The 24,526-nt window shown below is 41.0% G+C and overlaps 1 protein-coding gene across 8 annotated transcripts in view; it reads right to left on the bottom strand.

Moving 5' to 3' along the window:
• RAPGEF2 (Rap guanine nucleotide exchange factor 2) overlaps nucleotides 1–24,526 on the bottom strand; it is a 320,476-nt gene that overhangs the window by 54,706 nt on the left and 241,244 nt on the right. For 6 of the 8 annotated variants that reach the window (XM_034772696.1, XM_034772690.1, XM_034772691.1 and 3 more), the window contains one exon: nucleotides 14,891–15,022. In XM_034772696.1, the coding sequence (XP_034628587.1) occupies nucleotides 14,891–15,022 (132 nt within the window). The remainder of the gene's footprint in view (nucleotides 1–14,890; nucleotides 15,023–24,526) is intronic. The other 2 variants (XM_034772694.1, XM_034772695.1) reach the window with 1 other exon arrangement.

The raw sequence follows: 24,526 nt of genomic DNA, 5'->3' as shown, positions 1-24,526 counted from the left end.
CTCTATGGTCGCCCAGGATCCCAGGGATGTTAGATGGTGGAGCAGCAGCAACAAGGCTGATGCTAAGACTTCCAGGCAAGACCTGCCAGTCAAAAGCCAGTCATCCAAGGATGGGAAGATGGGGGAGCTGCCTCATCTGAGCTGAACAAGAACTCTGCTCTCTTTATCAGGACAAAGTACTACTTTTCTTCCCTCTTGGGGGTAGGAGCATAGGTAGCCAGTGTGAGCCATACAGCAACTGACAGTTCTAATATGGTTTCATTTACCAAGCTGGATCCCTTAGCCTGTAGGATATTCAGGAGCTTATGTTGAAAATCCTGGACCTACTCTAAGAAGATCTGGAGCTATTCCACCTTAACAGCTCCTGAAATTGTCTACAATCATCTAGGGGAGATGGTGAGGCTGGAGCAACTGCCTCATCAGATGATGAGGATGACACTCTGGTTGGTATTGGAGGATTCAGCTCATCTTCCTCTTATTCCATAGGCTCAACAGGCAGTCCTAGTTAAACCTTGGGAAGAGAGCAGTGGTAAGACTCCTTGCTGGATCACACAGATTCCAGACAGCATGCATAAGTGTCACAAGGGACCCAATAATGCCAGTCTGATGGGTCAAAAGTAGGTTGTGATGGTCTCCAAAGCAGTACCAGCAGTCCTGAGGAGGAAGTCCCTGCTGGTGTGGTAGAGGCTGGTTCCAGGAGACCCATGATCTCCTGTCTGGGTTGATCTCTCTAGGTGGAGGTGAAGCTGGTTCCTCTGATAAGTCCAATTCTCCTGACAATTAAAAGGTTGGATCAAGTTTCAATAGCAGTGATGTTGGTCCCCATGAGGGGAAACTGTGGCTAGTTGCCAGAAAGGAAGATAGAATTCTTCCAGAGTACTTGATTTCTCCAGTGTTAGTATTTCCTTGGTGAGTATCAGTCCCAATAACAAGAGGAGTATGAAGATATCCTTTGGAGCAGTGTAAGTCACTGGCACCTTCAGAGGTTGTATCTTGTCAGTCTATACTGCCAGGCAGATTTAGATGTCGGTTCCTTATGGAGCCGTGACAGTACCATCAGTGAATGAGTCTCCAACTTGGTGTTTTTTGACAGCACCAGCAGTTTCCAGTTCTTCAGGAACTGTTTAATTTTAGTTAGTACCACAATTGATGTTGAAGGTGATGCAGAGACCGGTGCCAAAGGACCCTTGTTTCTAGGTGTCTTCTGATCATGCCCGTGAGGATAAGGATGTGACAGTGTACCCCATAAGGCTTTATGGGGAGGGGGTGCTTATAAATGTCTGTATGACATAACTGGAATATGTTTTGTGCTGCCTGTGCCATGTAACATATCTCCGTAAGGGTTATGGTCTACTATATCTATTCATCCTATTTGTACACATATATCATTTTCTACTCGAGGTTAAGAATATGGGCTGTATGCTTGCCTGATTTCTAAGTAAGCTTTGTGAGGCATTTGGTCAGCTTCTTTAGGAAGGAATTTGCCAGGTTAAGTACCTGATCAGGAGACACTTAGGGAACAATGCATCTTGGAATGCTCCAATCCACATGAGAAGTCTTCCTGGAGACATGCAAGATGCCATGTGGACAATGGCGTCGGCCTGCAAAGACTGAGTCATGCAGGGGCATGTGACTCGCCCAGGTGACTCCAAAACTCCATCTTGGAGCTGGGCTTTGCATAGGAGGGAGGAGGGGGGTCTCCACCCACAAGAGAGAGTCTACTTAAACCTGTGGGAGACCCCTCCAGGTTGTCTTCAGCTGGCTAAAGAAGGAGCCTCTCCACCCCCCCCCCCCAGGATACTTGAAGGAGACTGAAACAAAGGACAGTAACTACAGGGGGTGTGAGTGATTGCTGGACCCAGGCTAAAAGGAGCTTAGCCTGTAAAAGGGAGCACTCTGGAACTGGTGAGGAAATTATCTGTATTCAGTTTGATTAGGCATAGATCTGCGCATTTTATTTTATTTTGCTTGGTGACTTACTTTGTTCTGTCTGTTACTACTTTGAACCACTTAAATCCTACTGTCTGTATTTAATAAAATCACTTTTTATTTAGTAATTTACTCAGAGTATGTCTTAATACCTGGGGGAGCAAACAACTGTGCATATCTCTCTATCAGTGTTATAGAGGGCGAACAATTTATGAGTTTGCCCTGCATAAACTTTATGCAGGGTAAAACGGATTTATCTGGGTTTAGACCCCATTGGGAGTTGGGCATCTGAGTGCTAAAGACAAGCACACTACTGCGAGCTGTTTTCAGGTAAACTTGCAGCCTTTGGGACAAGTGATTCAGACCCTGGATCTGTGTCTGGAGCCAAACAGGAGTGTCTGGCTCAGCAAGACAGGGTGCTGGAGTCCTGAGCTGGCAGGGAAAACAGGAGCAGGGGTAGTCTTTGCACATCGGGTGGCAGCTCCCAAGGGGGTTTCTGTGATCCAACCCGTCACAAAGGAGGACCGCCTAAGTTCTTCTCTCTTGGGTGTGAAGGCTCACCCAGCTTGGACAAGATTGGGAATGGATCTCTTGTCTTAGATGGTCTCGGAAGGGATCTCCTTTTTTGTTTGTGAGAATGCCCCTTACTCTCATGAGAAGGCACATATAAAAGTTTTTTCCTTCTGCTAGCTTTCCGCGCTGGAGTCAGACACAGTACTAGGGGGTACGGGCCTTAATGATTCTAGGTGAGATATGGGGGCAGCCTCCCCAGTCTGGGTCTGACTGACACAACTGTGTACTCAGTAAGGTGTTTCTGAAGCCAAAGTTCTCTCACCTGCCACATTTATCAGGGAAAACAGCAGCAGATATTGCACTTTAGCCAAGATAGGAGCTTCTCTGAGGCAACAGAGCAGTGGTCCCCAAACTTTTTACCTCATGCCCCGCCTTGAGTCCTGTCCAAATCCACTCCCCTGAGCTGGGGCCGGGAGTGGGGCCATGGCTTCAGAAGGTGGGGGGGACACAGACAGGGGTAAGGGAACCAAGACTGGGGCCACAGCAGATACTAGGATAGGCCTCCAGGGCCCTGGGTCAGCTGCCAGGGCCAGCAGCCAAATCTGGGCCAGGAGTGGAGCTGGGTGGCGCTCCCTTCCTGCCCCACGGGGGGCTGGCCTGGGCCCCAACCTCCCCCCCCCCTTTAAAATGTTCTGCTGCAGGCCCCACAGTTTGGGGACCTCTGCAATAGAGGCACTGACTGAAAAGGAGGAGACAATAGTTTTTGAAGCCTGTATCCTAAGTATAATTTAAATCCCATGCTGGGAGCCAGGCAGGGTTCCTACTATATGGATTCTGACACTGACTAAATGGGGAACTATCAAAACACTAACAAAAAAATCTCAGAATATAAAACTGAACATTTATAAGAAGAGAAAGGATCAGCTCTGGATACTGGAGAATTCCAACTCAGGACATGTAGCAATCAGAAGGACTTGGAGAGGAAGCTAGTTCACCCCGCCCCTTATACCTTTGGTGTGGAGCATGAGGAGAGCAGGGGCACTGGCACGGACCAACAGAAACTGCTTGCAAGAATTCCCTGATCTCAGAAGCATGGACCACATGCATACCCCATAGCGGAATACACATAGGAACCAGCACTCTAAGAAGAAACACACACACCCCAATTCTGACATTTTAGCAGGTGCTCTCATGAAATCAATTAGAACTAGAAAACACCCATTCATACCATCTGATAATACACCATCTTTATAAGGGTACAGATCATTAATCTCTAATATTAGCAGTTCATGAGATCCACTCAAATTCATGTCACACTAAAGGAATCAAAAACAAGAGCAATCAGATCTTTTAAAAAAAAAATCACTCTACCCATCAGGGATAGAAATATTTTTGCTGACCACTGCAAACACTTTGAGAAATAGTAATTTCCTCCAGCCCACCCCCAATACAAGAATCCTACTCTGGTGACCAAAAAGAAAAAACTCAAGATCAACCATTTAATCTTTTTTTTTTTTTTTTTAAAGTCTCTACAAAAGTACCTAAAATTAACTGCTCCAAATAGGGAGCTTCAAAGACAGTTTCAGACATCTTTTTATCTGAAAATAGATGTTTGACAGAACAGTAAATATTTACTCATCTCAAGCAGTCCAAGACATTACCAGGTTGGCCACATCCAAACGCTTGCTTTTGGAGAGGTATACCAATTAAAACTAAAGAATTGCCTTAAGAATTTTTCACACAACTGAATTTAGATGCAACTTCACAACATACCTCATTAGTGCGTGCTTCTAGATATCAAAGAATCTGCAACCAGATGCAACATAAAATGTATCTGTGAAAGCAGGTTTTACAAAGTTAATTAATCTCTTTTACAGCTGAAATCAGGGGTGGATGAATGTACAATATCCCCATAAGGAATAGAGCAGCAGGCCTTAATTTATTAGCTGCAATCACCACAAATTAGAAACTTGACACTGATTTTTAGAATCAGTGCAGCTCTTAACTTTGTTTTAAAAAGTAAATGTGTAATATACACCCCTACCCCGATATAACGCTATCCGATATAACACAAATTCAGATATAATGCGGTAAAGCAGTGATCCAGGGGGGTGGGACTGTGCTCTCCGGTGGATCAAAGCAAGTTCGATATAACGCGGTTTCACCTATAACGCGATAAGATTTTTTGGCTCCCGAGGACAGCGTTATATCGAGGTAGAGGTGTATAGGGTAAGTATTGTCACCTTTTTTCTGTAATGGAAACTGCTGCATGCTCTTGTAAGGTGATAATGTTTTCACCCCATAGCTCATAGTATTACTAACCTGATCTCTCACCTGTGTACAACAGAAGTAGCTCCACCTGAGTCAATGGATAGAATCAGGCCCATTAGCTTAGTACATTAAGATCTAAATAAGAAAATCTATAATTTATTTATTTAACTAAATTCTGAAATCTCTGGAGTGTTTACTTTCAACTATGCCATACTATATGTGAATCCTATAAAAGAGGTTGTACTCATAAGCAAGGTCAGATTACTGTTCAATATTCTTTATGTAAAATAAGCTTGCCATGCGACATCACTGCTAAAATGTCCATCGTCTAACCCACTGTAAATAAAAAAAAAAAAAAAATCAAATTTTAGACTTAAGGGGGAATCTGATAATAGTTTTCAGACATGGTAAGGACTGGTATAAAGAGGATGACAATCAATTGTTATCTATGTCCACTGAAGGGAGGACAAACAGTAATGGGGCTTAATCTGTAGCAAGGTAGATTCAAGTTAGATATTAAGAAAAACTTTTTAACTAGTGTAGTTAAGCTCTGGAATAGGCTTCCGAGGGTGCTTGTGTAATCCCTGCCACTGGAGGTTGTAAGAACAGGCTAGATACACACCTGTCTGGGATGGTCTAGATTTACTTGGTTCTGCCACAACACAGGGGGCTGGAATTGATGAACGTTCAAAGTTCCTTCCAGCCATACATTTCTATGACTCTAAGCTATTTAGGCCAGGGATTGTCTTCTACTGTGTGCTTGACAGTATAATAATGATCCTCATTTGGTGACTCAGACACAGTGATAAATGTGGTCTAGCTAAGAACAAAGGGCAATTCACAAATACAAATTTAACCAACTATATTTTGTAGAAGTAGCAAAATGTACTATTTTATACTAGAATGTAAATATCTTTATCAGATTTTTTAAAATAATGAAAAATGCCAGAAGCAACTTATTAATTGTAATTAAATAATTTATCCAAAAAATGATAAGACATAAAAATATAATGACTAATTAAAATAATTCCATATAAACAATAAGCACTCAAAGTGGGAAGAATTTTAGTTTTTCCTCAGAACACACCTAACAAGTTTGTACACGCCAACACGTATATTAATTTACTGTCAAAATACACCAGTTGTGTATTTTGGTCTCCTCCTTGCTAGAGCCACTCCAGAATTTCTTCAAAACTACATTGCAGACAATGTAAAGTCCTTCAAATTTAGCGGATTCAGTTTGAAATTATAAGTTTGCAGGATCCTCTTGCAGGCATATTAAAATCTTTCAATTGATCTGTTTCCAGATTTGTGTCTTCATGAATGAGGTTATGAGGTCAGGGGAGTGCCTGTGTGTGGACATGAAGATGTGACGTGGTAGTGGCATGTTTTCCCATGTGTTGTAGGGGAAATACTTGGACTGGTCCCTATGAGTATGTCTATACAGCAAAGAAAACCCCACAGCTGGCCTATGCCAGCCAACTTGGGCTCTCGGGGATCAGGCTGCAGGGCTGTTTCATTGCTGTGTAGACTTCTGGGCTCAGGCTGGAGCCCGAGACCTGAGCCCGGAAGTCTACCCAGCAATGAAACAGCCCCACAGCCCGAGCCCAAGTCATCTTGCACATGCCGGCCACAGGTTTTTCTTTGTTATGTAGACATACCCAGCAGTTTCTTTCTAAAATCTACTGGTTTCTGTCAGGGCCTAAAAAATCCAGAAGGCACCATGCAGATATATAATGTATGCTAACACTTTCAAGATGTTCATGATCAAACTCCACAGAAGCAAATGCATTCTGTAAGCATGTTGTCCCCTCTGACTAAAGACCTGGGAAATTTGAAAAATAATTTAGCTTTCTAAATACATTAAAAGCAGGCTACAATTTGTTTCATAACAGAAGCCTGGTTAAAACCTAAACTGTGAAATGAACAGTGCTTCTCCATAATCTGAGGTTTCTAGACCAAGCCATTTTAAAGATACGTCTTTCCAGAGAAAAGTAGACGACTTTTCCAAAAGTGAAAAGTCCTTTCCCATCCACCACAAAACAGTTCCATATCTCAGGAAGTTCTGCCCAATGAACCTTAAATAAAAAAAGAAAAAATTTGGCTTTGATGCAATAATTCATGACAAATTTTAGAAACAGAGGAAATTTGGGGTCTGGAGGACCTCCCAGATAAGTGGGAAGCAAGTAGGACATATAGGTAAACTCTCCTGTCCAGGGAACTAAGAAGCCATCACAAACCCAAGCATTTAGGTTGGGGCACCTCCTGCAATAGCTCTGCAGAAGGTGATTGGACTGTGATGCAAGCAAGCCCAAAAGGGGAAAGTTGATGCAGGAAACAAGACTCTGAAATGATGAACAACTTTCCCACTGAATAACTATTCCCCTGGATAAAGAATGGATTTGTTCAACAGTCAGCCGGGGGCACAGAAAGCTTTCACAGATGAGATGTTCTTCTTGGACCCTTGGAAAAGAAGAGCTGACTCCAGCAACTAGGCTTTGTCCTTTATTTAGTCTTGTTTGTTGAGACAGACAACCATCACTGGGTTTTCTGCTCTCATAAAAGTGAGGTGGTCTTTTAAGAACTTCTCAAGGAACAGGAAGGTTAGCAGGATTGCCTGCAGCTCCAAGATAGCTTTGTACATCCTTAGTTCAAAGGAAGACCCTTGTCCCAAGACAGTCCTGCTTCAGGTGTGCCCCCATCCCAGGAGACTGGCAATGGTTAGATGAAAATCAAAAAGATCTTGAAGGGATGACCTTTCAGGGTGTGCTTTTTGAGCACCACCAAGAGTCTCTCTTCTGGACCGCATGGTTGGAATGCTACAATATCTAATGTATTACTATGAAGTTCACTCCACATATATCATCTGAACAATACATGTATGTCATACATGGATTATGCAGTGTTGTAACCATGTTGGTCCCAGGATATTACAGGCACAAGGTGGGTGAGGTAATAACTTTTATTGGACAACTTCTGTTGGTGAGACAGAGAAGTTTTTGAGCTTACATAGAGCTTCTTCAAAGACGATCTCTGTGTAAGCTTGAATAAAAGATATTACCACACCCACTTTCTCTTTCTAGTACATGAATTATGGCTATCATAAAAAATTTTCTCCATGAATAGCTGAGGATAATGTGAATGACGATGCAACACCATGAAGCTGACAGAAATCTAAATGTTCAGTCCACTCAATAAATCATACTGACACAATTATGTAATAATTTAAGCAACTAATATCTGTTATAGGAGTGAGTTTGTTTTTAGCTGTATTTTTACTTCAGAATCTAAAAGAACATGCTCCAGGAAGACTAGTCTTACCTCCAGCTATCTGACAATTTGCTTTTTTGAGGTAATACAACATACTATTCACTAATACCAGGTGCATGTCACACTACATCTCTGACTACCAAAGGCTGATCTGTTTTATTAAGATCTGAAAGTGCCAGCATGTTTTGTACTTGTATACTACAGAAACAGGGTTTGCAAAGAGATGGGTTACACTAGTTACCTTGATTTAACAGATTTTAAGACTTTTGGTTCTTTTTTTGAAGAGCATTTTTTGGGGTGGAGTGCATTTCTTTTTTTCCTCTAATAGTCATAACAGTAAGAATGTTTCAAGCTCACATCTTGAAAACTACCAAGGGATACGTGTATCCTGGGAGGGTCACAAAAAGGATGTTAGCCGTTTCCTTTGCTGTTCCAGACAATCTGAAGCAGACGCAAGAGGGCATGTCAGGCTAACAGGAAACTGTGCAATCTGATTGCAGGATAAGGGAAAGAAATGCTGCCAAGAGAAAGAATCTAAAAACAGTTTCCACCTTTTCAAAACAGGGGGAGGGGAGAAAACAACACAGCACCCTCATAGGCTCAAGTTTCTTGATTGCCAAACTTGGCTTGTCAGCTGGCAGCATAAACCACAGGTGTCCATAAAGGAAGCAGTTACTGCATGTGAGAAGCAGGAGTGAAAGGCAGTTTTCCAAAGTCAGCACAAGACAGAAGTGGGTATTATGGTATGTATAGGCATGCCAAGAACAATCTCTTAACATCCAGTTTCCCCTCCCTCCCCAAAAAGCAACATTAAATAGTATGGCACTTTATAAACCTGCTTCCTGAACTAAGGTATAAAACAACATTAAGAAGTCTCATTCAAAGCACCTCAATGATCTCTATCTCAAATGGAGTCAGAGAAAAGATTGCATATAATCATCCTGGCAAGTAATACTTGTCTTAAATGAATTTATCTTTCATGTGCAGCACTTGACATATAAATTTAGTCATGACATTAATATTGAAACAGGAATATTCTAAGATCAATGCTGAAAGCATCTGATGATTCAGCTTCATGATTTATTCAAATTAAAAAAGATCTACGAATCTATTTCCATTACAAACAGCAGCTCTTGAGGGCCTCCCCACCACCTCTGTATTTGCTATGAAGCAAATACAGAGCTACAGTTAACTGAGAAAATGTGCAACACCATATACTCAGATTTGCAGTGAAGGGTTAGTTAATAATATACTTCACAATTAAACAAAAACGAAACATTTTATTGATTTGTATTACCCATTTGAAAAAGAAGGCCTCTTTAACCCAACAATCTTGCTAAGAAGTTCTTTACAGCATTATCTATTCTAGAAAATGTATAGATGTCCATTTTAAAGACAAACACCATGATACGAGATCAAACCAGAGCAAACAATACTGATAACCTAATGCCCAGTATATGATCAAAACCAAGATACAGTAACAAAGTTTATGTAAGTTTTAGTTTACAATATTCTGTTTTTAAATAAAAATGAGGGAGAAGATAAAAGTGAAGGTAATAGTCTGTACTTATGAGAGCTAATTGTACTAGTGTCTCAGTTCTAACCAGTATTTTTCATGGATTATTGAGTTTTTGACTTGATTCAAATGAACTGCAGCTGCAAAAAAAAAGAATAGTAATCTTCTAACCTGAATTTATATCCTCTGCAGCAAGATGCCACGCTCATTTCCCTTATAACAGAGGTTGGCAACCTTTCAGCAGTGGTGTGCCGAATCTTTATTTATACACTCTAATTTAAGGCTTCACGTGCCGGCAATATATTTTAACGCTTTTTAGAAGGTCTCTCTATAAGTCTATAATATATAACCAAACTACTGTGATATGTAAAGGGTGGCCTGCTGGGACTCCAGGCCCGAAAGCAGGATGAGCAAGGGCTGGAAACCAAGATTGGCAGCTGAGGTGAGTGGAGTAGGTGGCTGGTAGGCCTGAGCAGGGCTGGAGGCCTGGACCCTCTCTGCAAGACAGCCTCCAACCGGAAGCAAGGTGAGTGGAGCTGCGCGGTAGAGACCCCTGCTGGTGAGGGGCCAGCAGCCAGAACCCCAGGCCAGCAGCCGGTGCTGAGTTGGACCCGCGGCGCGACCCCAGCTGGCAGGAGCCGGCAGCGGGAACTCCAGAGTGGGGCGGGGCTGAGCACTCAGCCCACCGCGGCTCTGGGGTTTTCACCGGCGGCTCCTGCTAGCCGGGGTCTCAGCCTGCTGCCAGCCTGGGGTTCCTGCCCCCCAGGCCAGCAGCAGGTGCTGAGTTGGACCCACGGCGGGTCCCGCAGGAGCCGGCAGTTGGCAGCGGGAACTCCAGAGTGGCGGCGGGGCTGAGTGGCTCAGCCCACGCCGCATGCCAGGAAAAATCAGCTCGCGTGCCGTAGGTTGCCGACCCCTGCCTTATAGACTAAACTGGAGGTCAGAGATTAATGATTTACCCTCACCTGTGAACAGTCATAAAACATACCCTATTTCTACCCTGTAGAAAATAAATGAAGTATGTAAATGTTGTAGAACAGTGGTTTTCAACCTGTGGTCCACAGACCCTTGGGAAGTTGCAGACTATGTCTACGATTTCCAAGGGGTCCGCACCTCCATTTGAGCTTTTTAAGGGTCCACACATGAATAAAGATTGAAAAACACTGGCGTAGAATATCTATCTTGAAGATCTATGCATAAGAATGCACATCACTCTATCTGAGTGTATACACAGTTTTTTATTTGGAAAAAGCACAGCTTGAAGAGTATTTGCACAAAAATAAAAAATCATGGAGTAATATTCCATTTTATATTTTCAAGTTATCTGAATTCTTTATTATACAGTGATTATGGGTTATTAAAATAACAGTTTTGAAAATTCATCTCATTACACGGTAGACTGAATGAATTTGTACCAGGACATTTTTTAAAAATGCATAATGTTAAGTATCTTTTAAAAACAGGCACACATGAATAATTGCAGCTTTCAGGTTAAATAACTAAGACAATATATTCCTTAAAATATAACGAATAATAATGTACCTGGAACTAGCAGATTAAAAGATTAATTTAAGAAAATGTATTTAAAAATTTCATTTGAGAAGAATCATATGGATTTATAGGTATAAAATCATTTGGAACTAAAAAACCATCAGCAAAGAGTTATAAATTGCTGAAAAAGGGTAATTACAAGAGAAGTGCTGACACCGCACTAACTATAGCAATTTCCCACATCATCATTTCAAAACTCAGAATCCCCAAAATGAATGATATTTTTGCCTATTCACAGACTGAAATTCACCCCTGCACAGAAAGTCTGGCACTTCGCTTAAAAGCAAACTTCAGTGGAGCTTAAGCCTTGCATAGGCCCCTCTGCACCAGGGTAAATTTCATTCCCTACTGCAGGAGCTTTAATTTTTCTTTCCCGGTGAAAAGGATTTGACACACATGAACTTGATAGGAAGAGAGACATTATTTGTAACAAGTGTCCACAAAATCAAAATGACTTTAATGTCAATGACCACTTTCATAAATTACTATTTATTTAAGCACAGGCTATGGACCTCCCTTAGCATAACTAAACTAGCCTCTTAAGTGAGGCCTTTTAACAACTTCATTTACACTGATTGTCATGTGCAGGATTCAGAATAATATTAAGTTTGTATGTGAAGGATTTTTAGATCGGGTTTTTTCATGTTCTAGAATCTAAATAAAATAATCAGCCTCATTTACAAAAGAGCATTTAAAGAGTCCTGGCTGGGATCCTCAAAGGAGCCTAAAGAAATTAGTTGCCAAAAGGCCATCCCTAACTCCCTACGGTTCATTTGAAACCCCAGCCAGATGCTACATAAAGGTAATTCCATTACTGCAAACTTAACTTCAGGAGATAAGTTCCACGCACTGGAAAATACAATACCAGTAAAAGCTCTGTTATCCGGCACTCAATTAAGCAGAAAGCTCAATTAACCAGCATTTCTGATATCTCCCAATACAAATCTTCAATCTAGTAACCGGGACTAGTATACTGCCCAGCACGTTATGCAATTGCATATTCTGCACTCTACTTTTATGCAAAAGAGGCAGAAGACAAGTAAGCAAGCTGATATCAGGGATTTCTTCAAAAAAGCAGCTTCCAGGGTGTGTAATAGGGTCATAATAGGCCAATCTCCTACACCTTCTACATCTACAATGATAATTGATGTTGATAATGATGACCCTGAGGCACTGCAAGATCCTAAAGTGCCTTCTGAATCATCAAAGAAAGATTAAATTATGTTTAGTATAGTTTTAGTGTGAAGTGTATTTTTAAATGATCTGGGTGTACGCCATGCACTTCCCATAGTGATATGTAGTGTCATAAGAGAACCTACTGTATAGAAAACTTTACCTGTATATACCTAAGTGCTTCAAGAAACCAACCACTCTGCAGTGCAGTACTACTACTGGATTGGTGAGTACCTGTATACTATTTTATACTTTATTCATTTTATTGTATTCTAATTCTTTGAAAATTGGTATTCCATTGTATAACTCTCAGTTAACCAAATATTCGATTAACCGGCACCCCTCTATTCCCCCAACATGCCAGATAACAGAGCTTTTATTGTAACTATTCCTTTGTAGCTTCTATGAACATGGGATTTTGAATTCCATGAAGCTGAACGTGGGGAAGATCTTTTGGATAAACCTTAAAAATCCAAAGGTCTTGTCTCCTCTTCATGAGCATTAGAGAGCCATTGATACAGGTTTGCTTAAGGCTCTGCCAAAATTTCACTGCCATTGTTCAGTGCAGTACCTATGTCCTTGTTGTATACCTAATGTAACCTGCAACTAGCTCCCAGAGACAGATGCATTCCATTGTTATTATGTGAATAGAATTTGTAAGGCACTTTGGAATCTTTAGAATAAAAACGCACTTACACTGTGAGACAATGTATTAATTCCCCAGTTCCACTCAGTATAACCCTAAATCCTGACCCAGAAGCACCATTCTCTTAGAGAGGCAAAAATTCTGATTTTCAAGGTAAATTCACTGTACTTGTCACACATTCCTAACTGTACAGCTACTTTAATAATTTTGTTAAAATAAATCCTTATGATACTGTGATTACTGTCTAAACTGAGCTGAGACCAAGACTTTAGCCAGTCTTCAATTACAAAGAAGGTTCCAGGTTTATCCACCAAATCAGACTATCACTAAAATCTAAAGTAATTATATGTAACAATTGTTCAAGTTCAAAATAGGCTATTAAGGGCAGCCAACAACAACAACATGCGTTCTGGAGAACACAATATCCAATACCAAGGCAACTAAAAATCTATGCTTCTGCATATATAGGTTTTCTCCTTTAATCTAAATTACTATTTTTTTCTAATCTACCCTCAACTACTTTCTTACAAAATGATCAGATGTTTACATAGGTAAGTGGCTTTATTGCTCCTATAGCAGGCAGTAAGTGGTTTATGAAAAACTAAAGTGTGAACAGCACTCCAAAATACTTTTAACAGTTAACGCCAATCAAAGTAAATTCATTTGTTTCAAATTCACTTATGCTTCCCTACATACACATTTAAAACTGTACATTTTCCTATTTATGAGTATAAATTCTGCCCTCCAATACTTGCCTGCAATTCCTTGAATTCAACGGGAGCTACACCATGTGTGCATCAGACAGAATTTAGGATTATGACTTGTTTTTGTTTTTATTTCAAATATTTATGTTATTTAGATTTATAAAACAAGCATTCAAACGCTTTGAAAGCCTTTAGATAACTTTCACAAAAATCTTTGACTACTCAAATCACTCCAAAGATATACAAAGATATCCCAGCAAACTTATGACAAAAAGCCCTCCACAAGAGGCATAACAACCATTTTAAAAATTCCTCCAACTCTTAAGCTGCCACCTCCCCGAATACCTAGAAGAACAGATGAAATATGCAAAGTATTAAAATCAAGTTCTGATAGACTAGGGAGACAGAGAGCAAAGTTAAAGACCCTCAAAATGCACACTGTTAGCAACTCCCTCCCTTACACTAAGCATGTTCCAGCTCAAGAAAACCCACTAATTTCAACTGTGGCAGTTTGGCATCAGGAGAGAGGCAGTCTTTCTTTCACATACTAGGTCATAAACCTTAAATTCTAAAATTTCAAAACTTCCAATCTAACATTGGGTGAAAACATTTCTCTCCAAAACTATAAATTACAAATAGATTCAATCGAAGTTCATACAGAACACGTTGGCTTCTATTATGGTCATTTCTCTAGATGCTGCCAAGTGGCTCTGATAGTTACATGTAAACATTAAAGCCAGGTCTATGCTACAAAGTTTTATCAGCACAGCTATGTGGGATAGGAGTGTAGGGAAAAAACCAAAACACCACTCCTAAACTATGTCTCCCCAACCCCTCCCACCACCACCCAATGTAGAGACACAATTATACCAGCAAAAGGACTCATTTTGCCAGTATATGCTGCATTTTCACTAAAGGGCTTTGCTGGTATAGCTATACCAGCACAGCCTTTGTAGTGAAGCCTTTGTAGTGAAGACTAGACCTAAGTATTGCCTTCAAATAAATAGGAGAATGTGCATCAGATTCATTAAGTTACCAATCATGAGTTACCTTTAAACGTTAGACTAGTATATGGATCAAAATCTCAAATTCCTCCCTTTTTAAAAGAAAACATACTTCCTTGTAAATAATTTGATTTTTCTTTTGTTTCACTAGATGAATATTGACAAAAAGCAATGAAATGTATATTCAACATTAGGTGCATCAAAATACCTACATTACAGTACATGTAATCACTTATAGGCTGACATTCTGGAATTAAAATATTTATCTTAAGAAATTTGTTTGAGGAGCAGGTATTATGAAATACTGTCTTACCTGGTAGATATCAGAAAGGCTGCTGCTTCCAGAATCACTAGTGATGCTACATCCTGAGTGACTAGAGGTAACGTGGGTCACCTGTGGGTGGAGACTGTCAGTAAGATGCAGTTTTGTGAAATCTGCAGGAAGCTACAGATGGAGTAGAAAAAGCAGCATTACAATATGGATCAGGTATGCACTCCAAAACACATTTAAATTGTTCATGCCACATTTTACTCCCTGCCAGGACCAAAACCTGTACAAAACATATTAAGAAGGCTCTTGGAGTTTGAGGATACAGCTTGCAACTTTAAGATTTATAGTTAAATTTGCTAACAGTTCAACAAAGTATCACAAGTGTAAAAAAAAAAAGACTTGCTTCTATTGTAACAAGAGATACAAAGACCATATCTAAAAACAAACACTGATGAACAAAATGCACTTCAATTCCAATGCTATGTTTAGATATAACTAAATTCCATGAGAGCCTTTTGTCAGTTTAAACAGTAAGGGTTTCTTGAAGGATGGGATTAGGAATGACCAATGTTGTATAGTAATTCCTCACTCAACATTGTAGTTACGTTCCTGAAAAATGCAAGTTTAAGCGAAACAATGTTAAGCGAATCCAATTTCCCCATAGGAATTAATGTAAACGGGGGGGGAGGGGGTTGTTAAGTTCCAGGGAAAATTTTTTTGCCAGACAAAAGACTTATATGTTGTTTGACTCACAGCTGTGACTAGGGTAAGTGAATATCCTCTGGGCCCAGGGTGAGGGTGTGGGCCAACAACACTCCCTCTCCCCCAGGCCAGCAGAGTCCTCCCCATGCAAGTTCTGGGGGTTTGGGCTCGATACAGGAGCCAGGTAGAGCAGGCAAGCAGCAGCATGTAGGAAGGGACACTGTGCTGCATCCTTTCCCAGCACCCCGGGGGATGTCTCTGCTGGCCTCTGAGCAGCAGATCACACAAATGCCTGCTCCAGATAAGTATCAGAGGGGTAGCCGTGTTAGTCTGGATCTGTGCATCCAACAAAGTGGGTACAGGTCTGTCTCATCTTACGCTGGGGTTACGTTCCGCAGTCAGAGCCTAAAGCAAAAATCTCGTATAGTCAAAATTACATTGAGTGTAATGGCAGGCGGAATCGCCTGCACTACAGGAAGAATATTTAAATGGTCATTTTCCTCTTTTGTTTTTGTTTTTGTTTTGTTTTTGCCGACCGCATAAAGCTGAAATCACACATGTTAAATGCGCCTAAGATGTGACAGACTTGTATTCACCCACGAAAGCTTATGCTCCAATATGTCTGTTAGTCTATAAGGTGCCACAGGACTCTTTGCTGCTCCAGATAAGTCACTGAACAACTCCCCCCCCCCCCCCCCGGGGGAGACCAGTCATCTCCTAAGGCAGTGGTTCTCAAACTTTTGTACTGTTGACTCCTTTCACACAGCAAGCCTCTGAGTGAGACCCCCCCTTAAATATATAAAAAAGTGTTTTTAATTTGTAACACCATTATAAATGATGGAGGCAAAGCGGGGTTTAGGATGGAGGCGGACAGCTCGCAACCCCCCATATAACAATCTCGCAACCCCCTGAGGAGTCCCAACCCCCCGTTTGAGAACCCCTGTCCTAAGGGAACCAATCTGCCGGGTTGCATGATACGCTCGGGACACACAACGCAGAGACATTGGGCCTTTAGATCCCTGAAGAGCTGGAGACAAGCCATAGGCTTCTGGAAGACCTTCCTCTCAGAGCAGCAGCTAATCCCGAGACGAGCAGGTGGAGGGAGCAGCAGCAGCGATCTCGCAGGAGGAGAAAGCAGCCCTGAGGCAGCCACTCTGCTGGGGCAGGCTGCCCTCAGTCGCTGCAGCATCTGGGAGCCGGTCAGAGGCAAGAGCCGCGAGTGATGGGGTCCCAGCACAGCTTGGCGCTAGCGCCGGGGGTGTCTCTAGGTGCAGGAAGTCTGGCGGCGGATCAGCAGCTCTCTCTGCTACCGGGTGAGTAAACCTGCCCTGGGCAGCAGAGGAGAGAGCCTATAATCCACAGGTACCGACTTTTCAAACTGATGGGGGGTGCTCGACCTTCAGCTCTGCCCCAGGCCCTGGCCCCCACTCCACTCCTTTCCCCAAGGCCCCACCCCACCTCCTCCCACCTCAGTTCTGCCTCCTACCCCCAGCACACCACATCACTCCGCGAAACGGCACTGGTGAACATTGTGCAACTTTAAATTAGCATGTTCTCTAATAGAACAGCGACTAAAACAAAAGAACTTTAACCGGGACGACTTTAAGTGAGGAGTTACTGTAAACTTTTCAGTAGTAAAGCACTTTGAATATGGATTTTTCTATACCTGTGTCACTGAAATCAATTATTATAGCACAGTAAAACCTGCTTGACTCAACTATCAGTCACTCTTTAAACCATAAACTCAGACAATAGGAAACAAAGGAAACAAAGCATAACTAATAATTTGCAGAGCTACAAAAATTATTCCGCAACCAATGTAACTGAACAATTTAAGCAACTGCAGAATCCCATTTGGTCACATTCCAATAAAGGAATAGGCATTGCTGTAATCACTTCAACACCACCAAACTGATTAAAACCCTAGCAACTTAAACTGTTTACTCACCAAACAAGCCCTTATTCAACCCTAGCTGCCCTCCATTCCCTAAGTTTAAGGTCCATATTTTAATGTGATTCCATGTGTGTAGCTCCCATGGAAATCAATGTAAATTGTTTATAAAAACTGATAGTTGACTAAAGGCCTTCATAAAGGGAAGTAACAGCCAACCTAATTACAGTACAATCTGAAGAAATATTTGAATGGTTGTTCAGTCATATTACTGAAGATCTAATATGCCAATCCTACCTAACCAAAAGCATTAAAGTCTATTACCTATTTACACCATAATATATATTGCAGGCGGGCAATTTAAATATTGCACTTTTTGTAAATATATACAGCCAGTAAATATTAAAATATTGGATATTTAAACCATTTTGTGTGTCCAGCAAACTCTATTACAGCGGTTTTCAAACTCTTTTTCTGGGGACCCAGTTGAAGAAAATTGTTGATGCCCGCGACCCAATGGAGCTGGGGATGAGGGGTTTGGGGTGTGGGAGGGGTTCAGGACTGGGGCAGAGGGTTGGGGTGCGGGGGTGAGGGCTGCAGGATGGGGCTGGGAATGGGGGGTTCAGTGTGTGGGAGGCGTCTCTGGGCTGGGGCAGGGGTTTGGGGTGCAGGAGGGGGTTGGGAGCTGGGTGCAGGAGGGGCTCCAGGTTTTGGGGGCTCGGCTGGGGTAGGGAGTTGGGGTGTGGGAGGGGGTCAGTGCTCTGGGCTGGGGGGGTTGGGGTGCAGGAGGGGGTCAGGGCTGTAGGCTGGGGCTGCGGATGGGGGGTTGGGGGTGCAAGAAGGGGTTCCAGGTTTGGGGGGCTCAGGGCTGAGGCACACAAGCGGCTCCGCACAACTCTTACCTGCAGGCACCAAGCCCCTCCCAGCCAATGGGAGTGCAGAGCCGGTGCTCAGGCAGTATGCAGAGCCACATGGCCCCCCTGCCTGGAAGCCGGACTGCTGCTGGCCACTTCTGGGGCACAGCGCGGTGTTGGAACAGATAGGCACTAGCCTGCCTTAGCCAGGCAGCACCACCGACAGGACTTTTAACGTCCCGGTTGGCAGTGCTGACCAGAGCAAGGCAACCCAGTGCCTTACATGCCGTGACCCTGTACTGAGTCACGACCCACAGATTGAAAAACACTGCTCTATTACATATTCAAATTAGCACCAATGTTATTATGGGGGCATTGATATGAACTCTATAGTTGAAGCTGCACTGAGATTTTCACTTACAAACAGGACTAAACTTCTGTTTCACAACTCAGTGTTTGATTTAAGTCTCCAAATTTGACACATTAACTCTTCAGAAGGCAACTCAATTTACAATAATTCTTTTAAATAATATTTACTCACTTCTGCCACAAAAACATTTAAAAAACCAAAAATGATCCGTATTCAAATTTGCTTTGTATTGCTCATAATTCTTTGGAACCCTCTAGCTAACCAATCACAACCTGCACCAACTCAGAACTTCTCACACAGTATCCTGATTGGAGCTGTGTAAATAACTGATTTTTTGGTTTGTTGGCTGAAATGAAAATTCTGAAAAATATTTCAGATGAACACAAAACAAAAAACAAAAACAAACAATTGTTTTGGGTTATATAAAACATTCTGTTTGATCTGAAATAAAGTGTTTCATTTGAGGCATTTATAACTTTTTTCTATTACAAGTAAAGCTCTTGATTAATCGCAGTTAACTCATGCAATTAATTAACAAAATTAATCATGATTAAAAAATTTTATCACGATGAATTGCAGATTTAATCGCACTGTTAAATAACAGAATACCAATTAAAATCGATTAAATATGTTTGGATGTTTTCCTACATTTTCAAATATATTGATTTCAATTACAACACAGAATACAAAGTGTACAATGCTCACTTTACATAATTTTTTATTACAAATATTTGCACTGTAAAAATGATAAATAGTATTTTTCAATTCCTCATATAAGTACTGTAGTGCAATCTCTTTATTGTGAAAGTGTAACTTACAAAAGTAGATTTTTTGTTACATAACTGCACTCAAAAACAAAACAATGTAAAACTTTAGAGCCTACAAGTCCACTCAGTCCTACTTTCTGTTCAGCTAATCGCGAAGACAAACAAGCTTATTTACATTTACAGGACATAATGCTGGTAAATTATTATTTACCATGTCATCTGAAAGTGAGAACAGGCATTCGCATGGCTCTTTTGTAGCCAGCATTGCAAGGTATTTACGTGCCAGATACGCTAAACATTCATATGTACCTTCATGCTTCAGCCACCATTCCAGAGGACATACTTCCATGCGGATGACGCTTGTTAAAAAAAATAATGCGTTAATTACATTTGTCAGTCAACTCCATGGGGAATAACTGTATGTTTCCTGCTCAGGTTTACCTGTATTCTGCCATATATTTCGTGTTACATCAGTCGCAGATGATGACCCAGCACACATTTGTTTTAAGAACACTTTTACTGCAGACTTGACAAAACGCAATAAAGGTACCAATGTCAGATTTCGAAAGAGAGCTACAGCACTCGACCCAAGGTTTAAGAATACGAAGTATGCCAATGCCAATGCGGAAACTACAAAACCCGGACCACTAAAAAAAGAAAATCAACCTTCTGCTGGTAGCATCTGACTCAGATGATGAAAATGACCATGTGTCAGTCCACTCTGCTTTAATCGTTATCGAGCAGAACCTGTCATCAGCTTGGACACATATCCTCTGGAATGGTGGTTGAAGCATGAAGGTACATATGAATCTTTAGCCCATATGGCACGTAAATATCTTGTAACGCCGGATACAACAATGTCATGTGAATGCCTGTTCTCACTTTCAGGTGACATTGTAAACAAGAAATGGGCAGCATTATCTCCTGTAAACGTAAGCAAACTGGTTTGTCTGGGTGATTGGCTGAACAAGAAGTAAGACTGAGTGGGTTTGTATGCTCTAAAGTTTTACACTGTTTTATTTTCGAGTGCAGTTATTTTTTGTACATATTTCTACTTTTGTAAGTTCAACTTTCATGATAAAGAGATTGCACTACAGTTTTGTATTGGGTGAATTGAAAAATACTATTTCTTTTGTTTTTTACAGTGCAAATATCTGTAATCAAAAATAAATATAAAGTGAGCACCGTACACTTTGTATTCTGTGTTGTAATTGAAATCAACGTATTTGAAAATGTAGAAAACATCCAAAAATATTTAAGTAAATGGCATTTTATTATTGTTCATCAGTGCGATTAATTACAATTAATTTTTAATCGTGCGATTACTTGCAATTTTTTAAATTGCTTGATAGCCCTAATTTAAAGTAAAATATATTTGAAAATGTCATTCACAACACCCTTAGAGGAGGTGGTGCTGCCTCCCTCACACCTTATAGCCACGTGTCTACATGAAGGAAAACACAGAGCACTCACATGTCCAATACACGCTCTCAAAAATCTTAAGTAATACACCTTCGTGAGCGTTTATGTTGTTTTTTTAAAGTAATAACAGCTTATGCAACAATTGCTAATATATCCAAAATCCAGTAGATAATGCAAACCAGCACAGTCTGAACCCGAGTAAGCCAATCACCTCCTTTTTTCATAATGCCTTTTAGATAGCTTTGCTACTAGCTACAGAATTCCTTTCATCACCATTAGTACAATTCTCCTCAAGTCATAACCCTAATGAATGCAACCCTCTAAGACCCAATTCCAAAAACTCTGACCAAAAGTTGTTGTTAAATAATATTCAATTCCGGAAGGTACAGTGGTTAAATCTCAAAATATTTTACGCAAACAGCAAGTATTTAGTTTTTAAGAGACTCAAAGAACATAGGCACAAAGACTCCAGTATAACTGATAAAATATGGTGTAAATAAAAACAGACCTCCTGAATTCCTAATATTTTACTAATGTAGGCTACTATTTATGCCTATACTCCAGCATCTTGTCAGTTCTAAAGGAGCATATAAGAAAGTTCTCCACACAATGAAAGTAAGGTAATATTAAGGGATTAAAATATTCCCAAATAAAAAATCAATCTGAACTAATTAATACCTCTTCACTCTAACTTTTCAAGAGATTCAAATAAAATTATATTTATTACTAAAATATCAATTCTACAAAATTAGTCTATGTAGAAAAAATAGTGCACTGATTATACAGTAACTCCTCACTTTAAATTGTCCCCGTTAATGTTGTTTCGTTGTTACGTTGCTGATCAATTAGGGAAAATGCTCATTTAAAGTTGTGCAATGCTCCAGTCTTATGTTGTTTGGCTGCCTGCTTTCTCCACAGCTGGCAGCCTCCCTACGCGCCCCCCCCCCCTTCCCACAGCGCCTCCTGCCCGCCGGCAGACCCCGCGGATCAGCACCTTCCCCCTCCCCCCCCGCCTGCGGCAATCAGCTGGCTTGCGGCGTTTCGGGGGCAGGAGGGAGCGGGGAGGAGCAAGGACTTGGCGCGCAGGCTCCCCCTCCCTCCCCAACGCCGCAAGCCAGCTGACTGCCCTGGGCAGGAGGGGAGGGAGGCGGAGCCTGCGTGCTGAGTCCTCGCTCCTTCCCCCTCCCTCCTGCCCCCTAAACACCACAAGCCAGCTGATTGCCCCAGGCAGGAGGGAGGAGCTAGGATGCAGCATGAGAAGTAAAGGGGGAGGAGGTGGGGGGGAGAAGAGGCAGGTCAAGAATGGGGGTTTGGGGAAGGGAGGGAGTGAGCGGGCTGAGGGTTGAGCCCCTCCCCCTGGTGCCTGCAGAGTAGGGGAAGCTGTCGCTGCTGCACAACGTGCTTCTCCTAGCCTACAGCACCTTCAGCCTCCTTGCCTGCCTCAATTGTCTCCAGTGCCAGTGGGCTGTGCCTGTGTGGGGTAAGGCAAGGCACCTCCCAACTATAGTACTGTACTGTATGTACACTATGTTTGTAAACACACAGCACATGCACACCACTCCCCGCCCCCACCGTAGTATTAAATTGCTTGTTTAAAATTGTTTAAAATGTATATAATGCCTTTTGTCCGGCAAAAAAAATTTCCCTGGAACCTAACCCCTCCCCATTTACATTAATTCTTATGGGGAAATTGGATTTGCTTAACATCGTTTCACTTAAAGTCGCATTTTGCAGGAACATAACTACAACATTAAGTGAGGAATTACTGTAGTAAAATTCACTCAGTGCTTTTTTTGAAGTTCAACACAACATGCTTATACATTCGGACCATTCTTATTCCAAGATGTAATTTTCTTTAGACTAAATCTGTACGTTTCAAGATCTAAAATAATTTAAATTACGAGGACTGCAACTTTTACACACATTCTATGTGCTTCTGAATATAAAGTTATGGTGTAGTCCCACGGCCAAGGTTGGTGAGTCAGTTTCAGTGAAAAAAAGGTTTTTTTTAAACTCATCCATCTATCAAAATAGTCATAATTTTGTCTTACTTTTACACAACAAGCATTATACTGTATCTGGAAAAAAATATTTCCTGTGATGTAATCTAAGGGAACACCAGCAAAGGCAATTTCTTATGTACTACTGGTCCTTTGGCGGGAGAGGCTTCTCATCTTTTTTTCCCTTGAATGTTATTAGGGAATGTGAAAGACTATATGGCTGCCAGAATTGCACAGGAGGCAATTTAGGAAAATCATTATAGTATCCACTCTTACACATATATAACTAACTCTGACATATCTTTATTACACATGCACCAAATTCAGTTAATTTTTACAGAGTTGTTGACAAGTTATCCATTTTCACACCAAATCTACCTGACAGAGAACCACACTGGTTACCTAGATAGATTTTAAAAAATGAAGAGTATGGCAAAGCGCAGGAGAAAGTCTACTGCCTATAAGATACTTGAGAAAAATGGATTCCTATTGACTAAAGGAAAGATGACCCCATGAAAGTATGTCTATTAATTTTCTATTAGGGATTAATATAAGGCAAAATATCATTTCACATGCACAGACACTGTTCTTTCAAATAAAACAATCACCCAGCTAATGGAGCATGCATCCCATTTCAGAGACCTCCTTAAGAGAATCAACCCAATTTCTTTTTAAAACTGTAAAATTAAATAGTATTTTTTCCATTTTCTTTACCAACAATTATGTGAAATTATTGTCCTTGGGACAAAAACTCTCTCAGAAGTGAAATAAGGTTATACCTTTAAACATATAATCACATCAATAATCACAAGTACTCCTCGTTCTTTTTGCTGATTCAGACTAACACGGCTACCACTCTGAAACCTTCCTACCCTTAAAGCAGTATTTTATCACCACCACTCTCAAAGTGACTTACTACTTATGTGAGTGCAAAGCCAATGATTACTTCTCTCTATAGATGTTCCTCCTAGTTTAAGAAGAGCATAATCGTTCTCGTCCTCTAGAATGTGCCTTGTCTATGCAACGAACGATAGGACTTGATAGATCCTGTATTCAAGATCATAATGGGCTTCACCCTGGGTTTCTTATTCACTAACTTCAATGTCACCTTTGGCCGAGTAAGGAGCTCAGGATTGGGCTCTTGCTGCATATTTCTTCATATTTGTTAATACTATGCTTCCAAAAATATTACAAACACAATATAAGCATATCAGATAAATCTGAAAATTTACAGTCAGTGGGACAGGGAGAAAGACAACAAATATGCATTTGCAATGTGATATAGTAACAGAAAAGGCCAATGCAATTTTCTACTATATAAATAGTCCTCTAAACGTCTTTGGTAAACACCCACATATAACGTTGCATTCAATTCTAAGAACTAGATTACCAAATAAATAAAATAACGGGGACAAACAGGAAAGAAGTTCAGCGAAGAACAAAATATACCAGGAAACTTGAGGAACTAACTTATAATTAAAAAGATTAAAAGAGTTAAATTCATATAAATTAACTAATATACAACTAAGGGGTAGAGGAATGCTAGAGACATGTTATTAGCCTAGTGAGTATCAAGAAAAATGTCCAATTACGAGGTTGAATACCCTCCTTAGAGAAATGATGGAAACTTCCATTCCTTGAGATATCAGTCTCATGATATTTGGTGCTTTTC

This window comes from Trachemys scripta, chromosome 5 (assembly GCF_013100865.1).
Source record: "Trachemys scripta elegans isolate TJP31775 chromosome 5, CAS_Tse_1.0, whole genome shotgun sequence".
NCBI classification, from domain to species: Eukaryota; Metazoa; Chordata; order Testudines; family Emydidae; genus Trachemys; species Trachemys scripta.
Note: the sequence above shows the minus strand (reverse complement) of the source record. Positions and strands in the feature narration are given on the sequence as shown.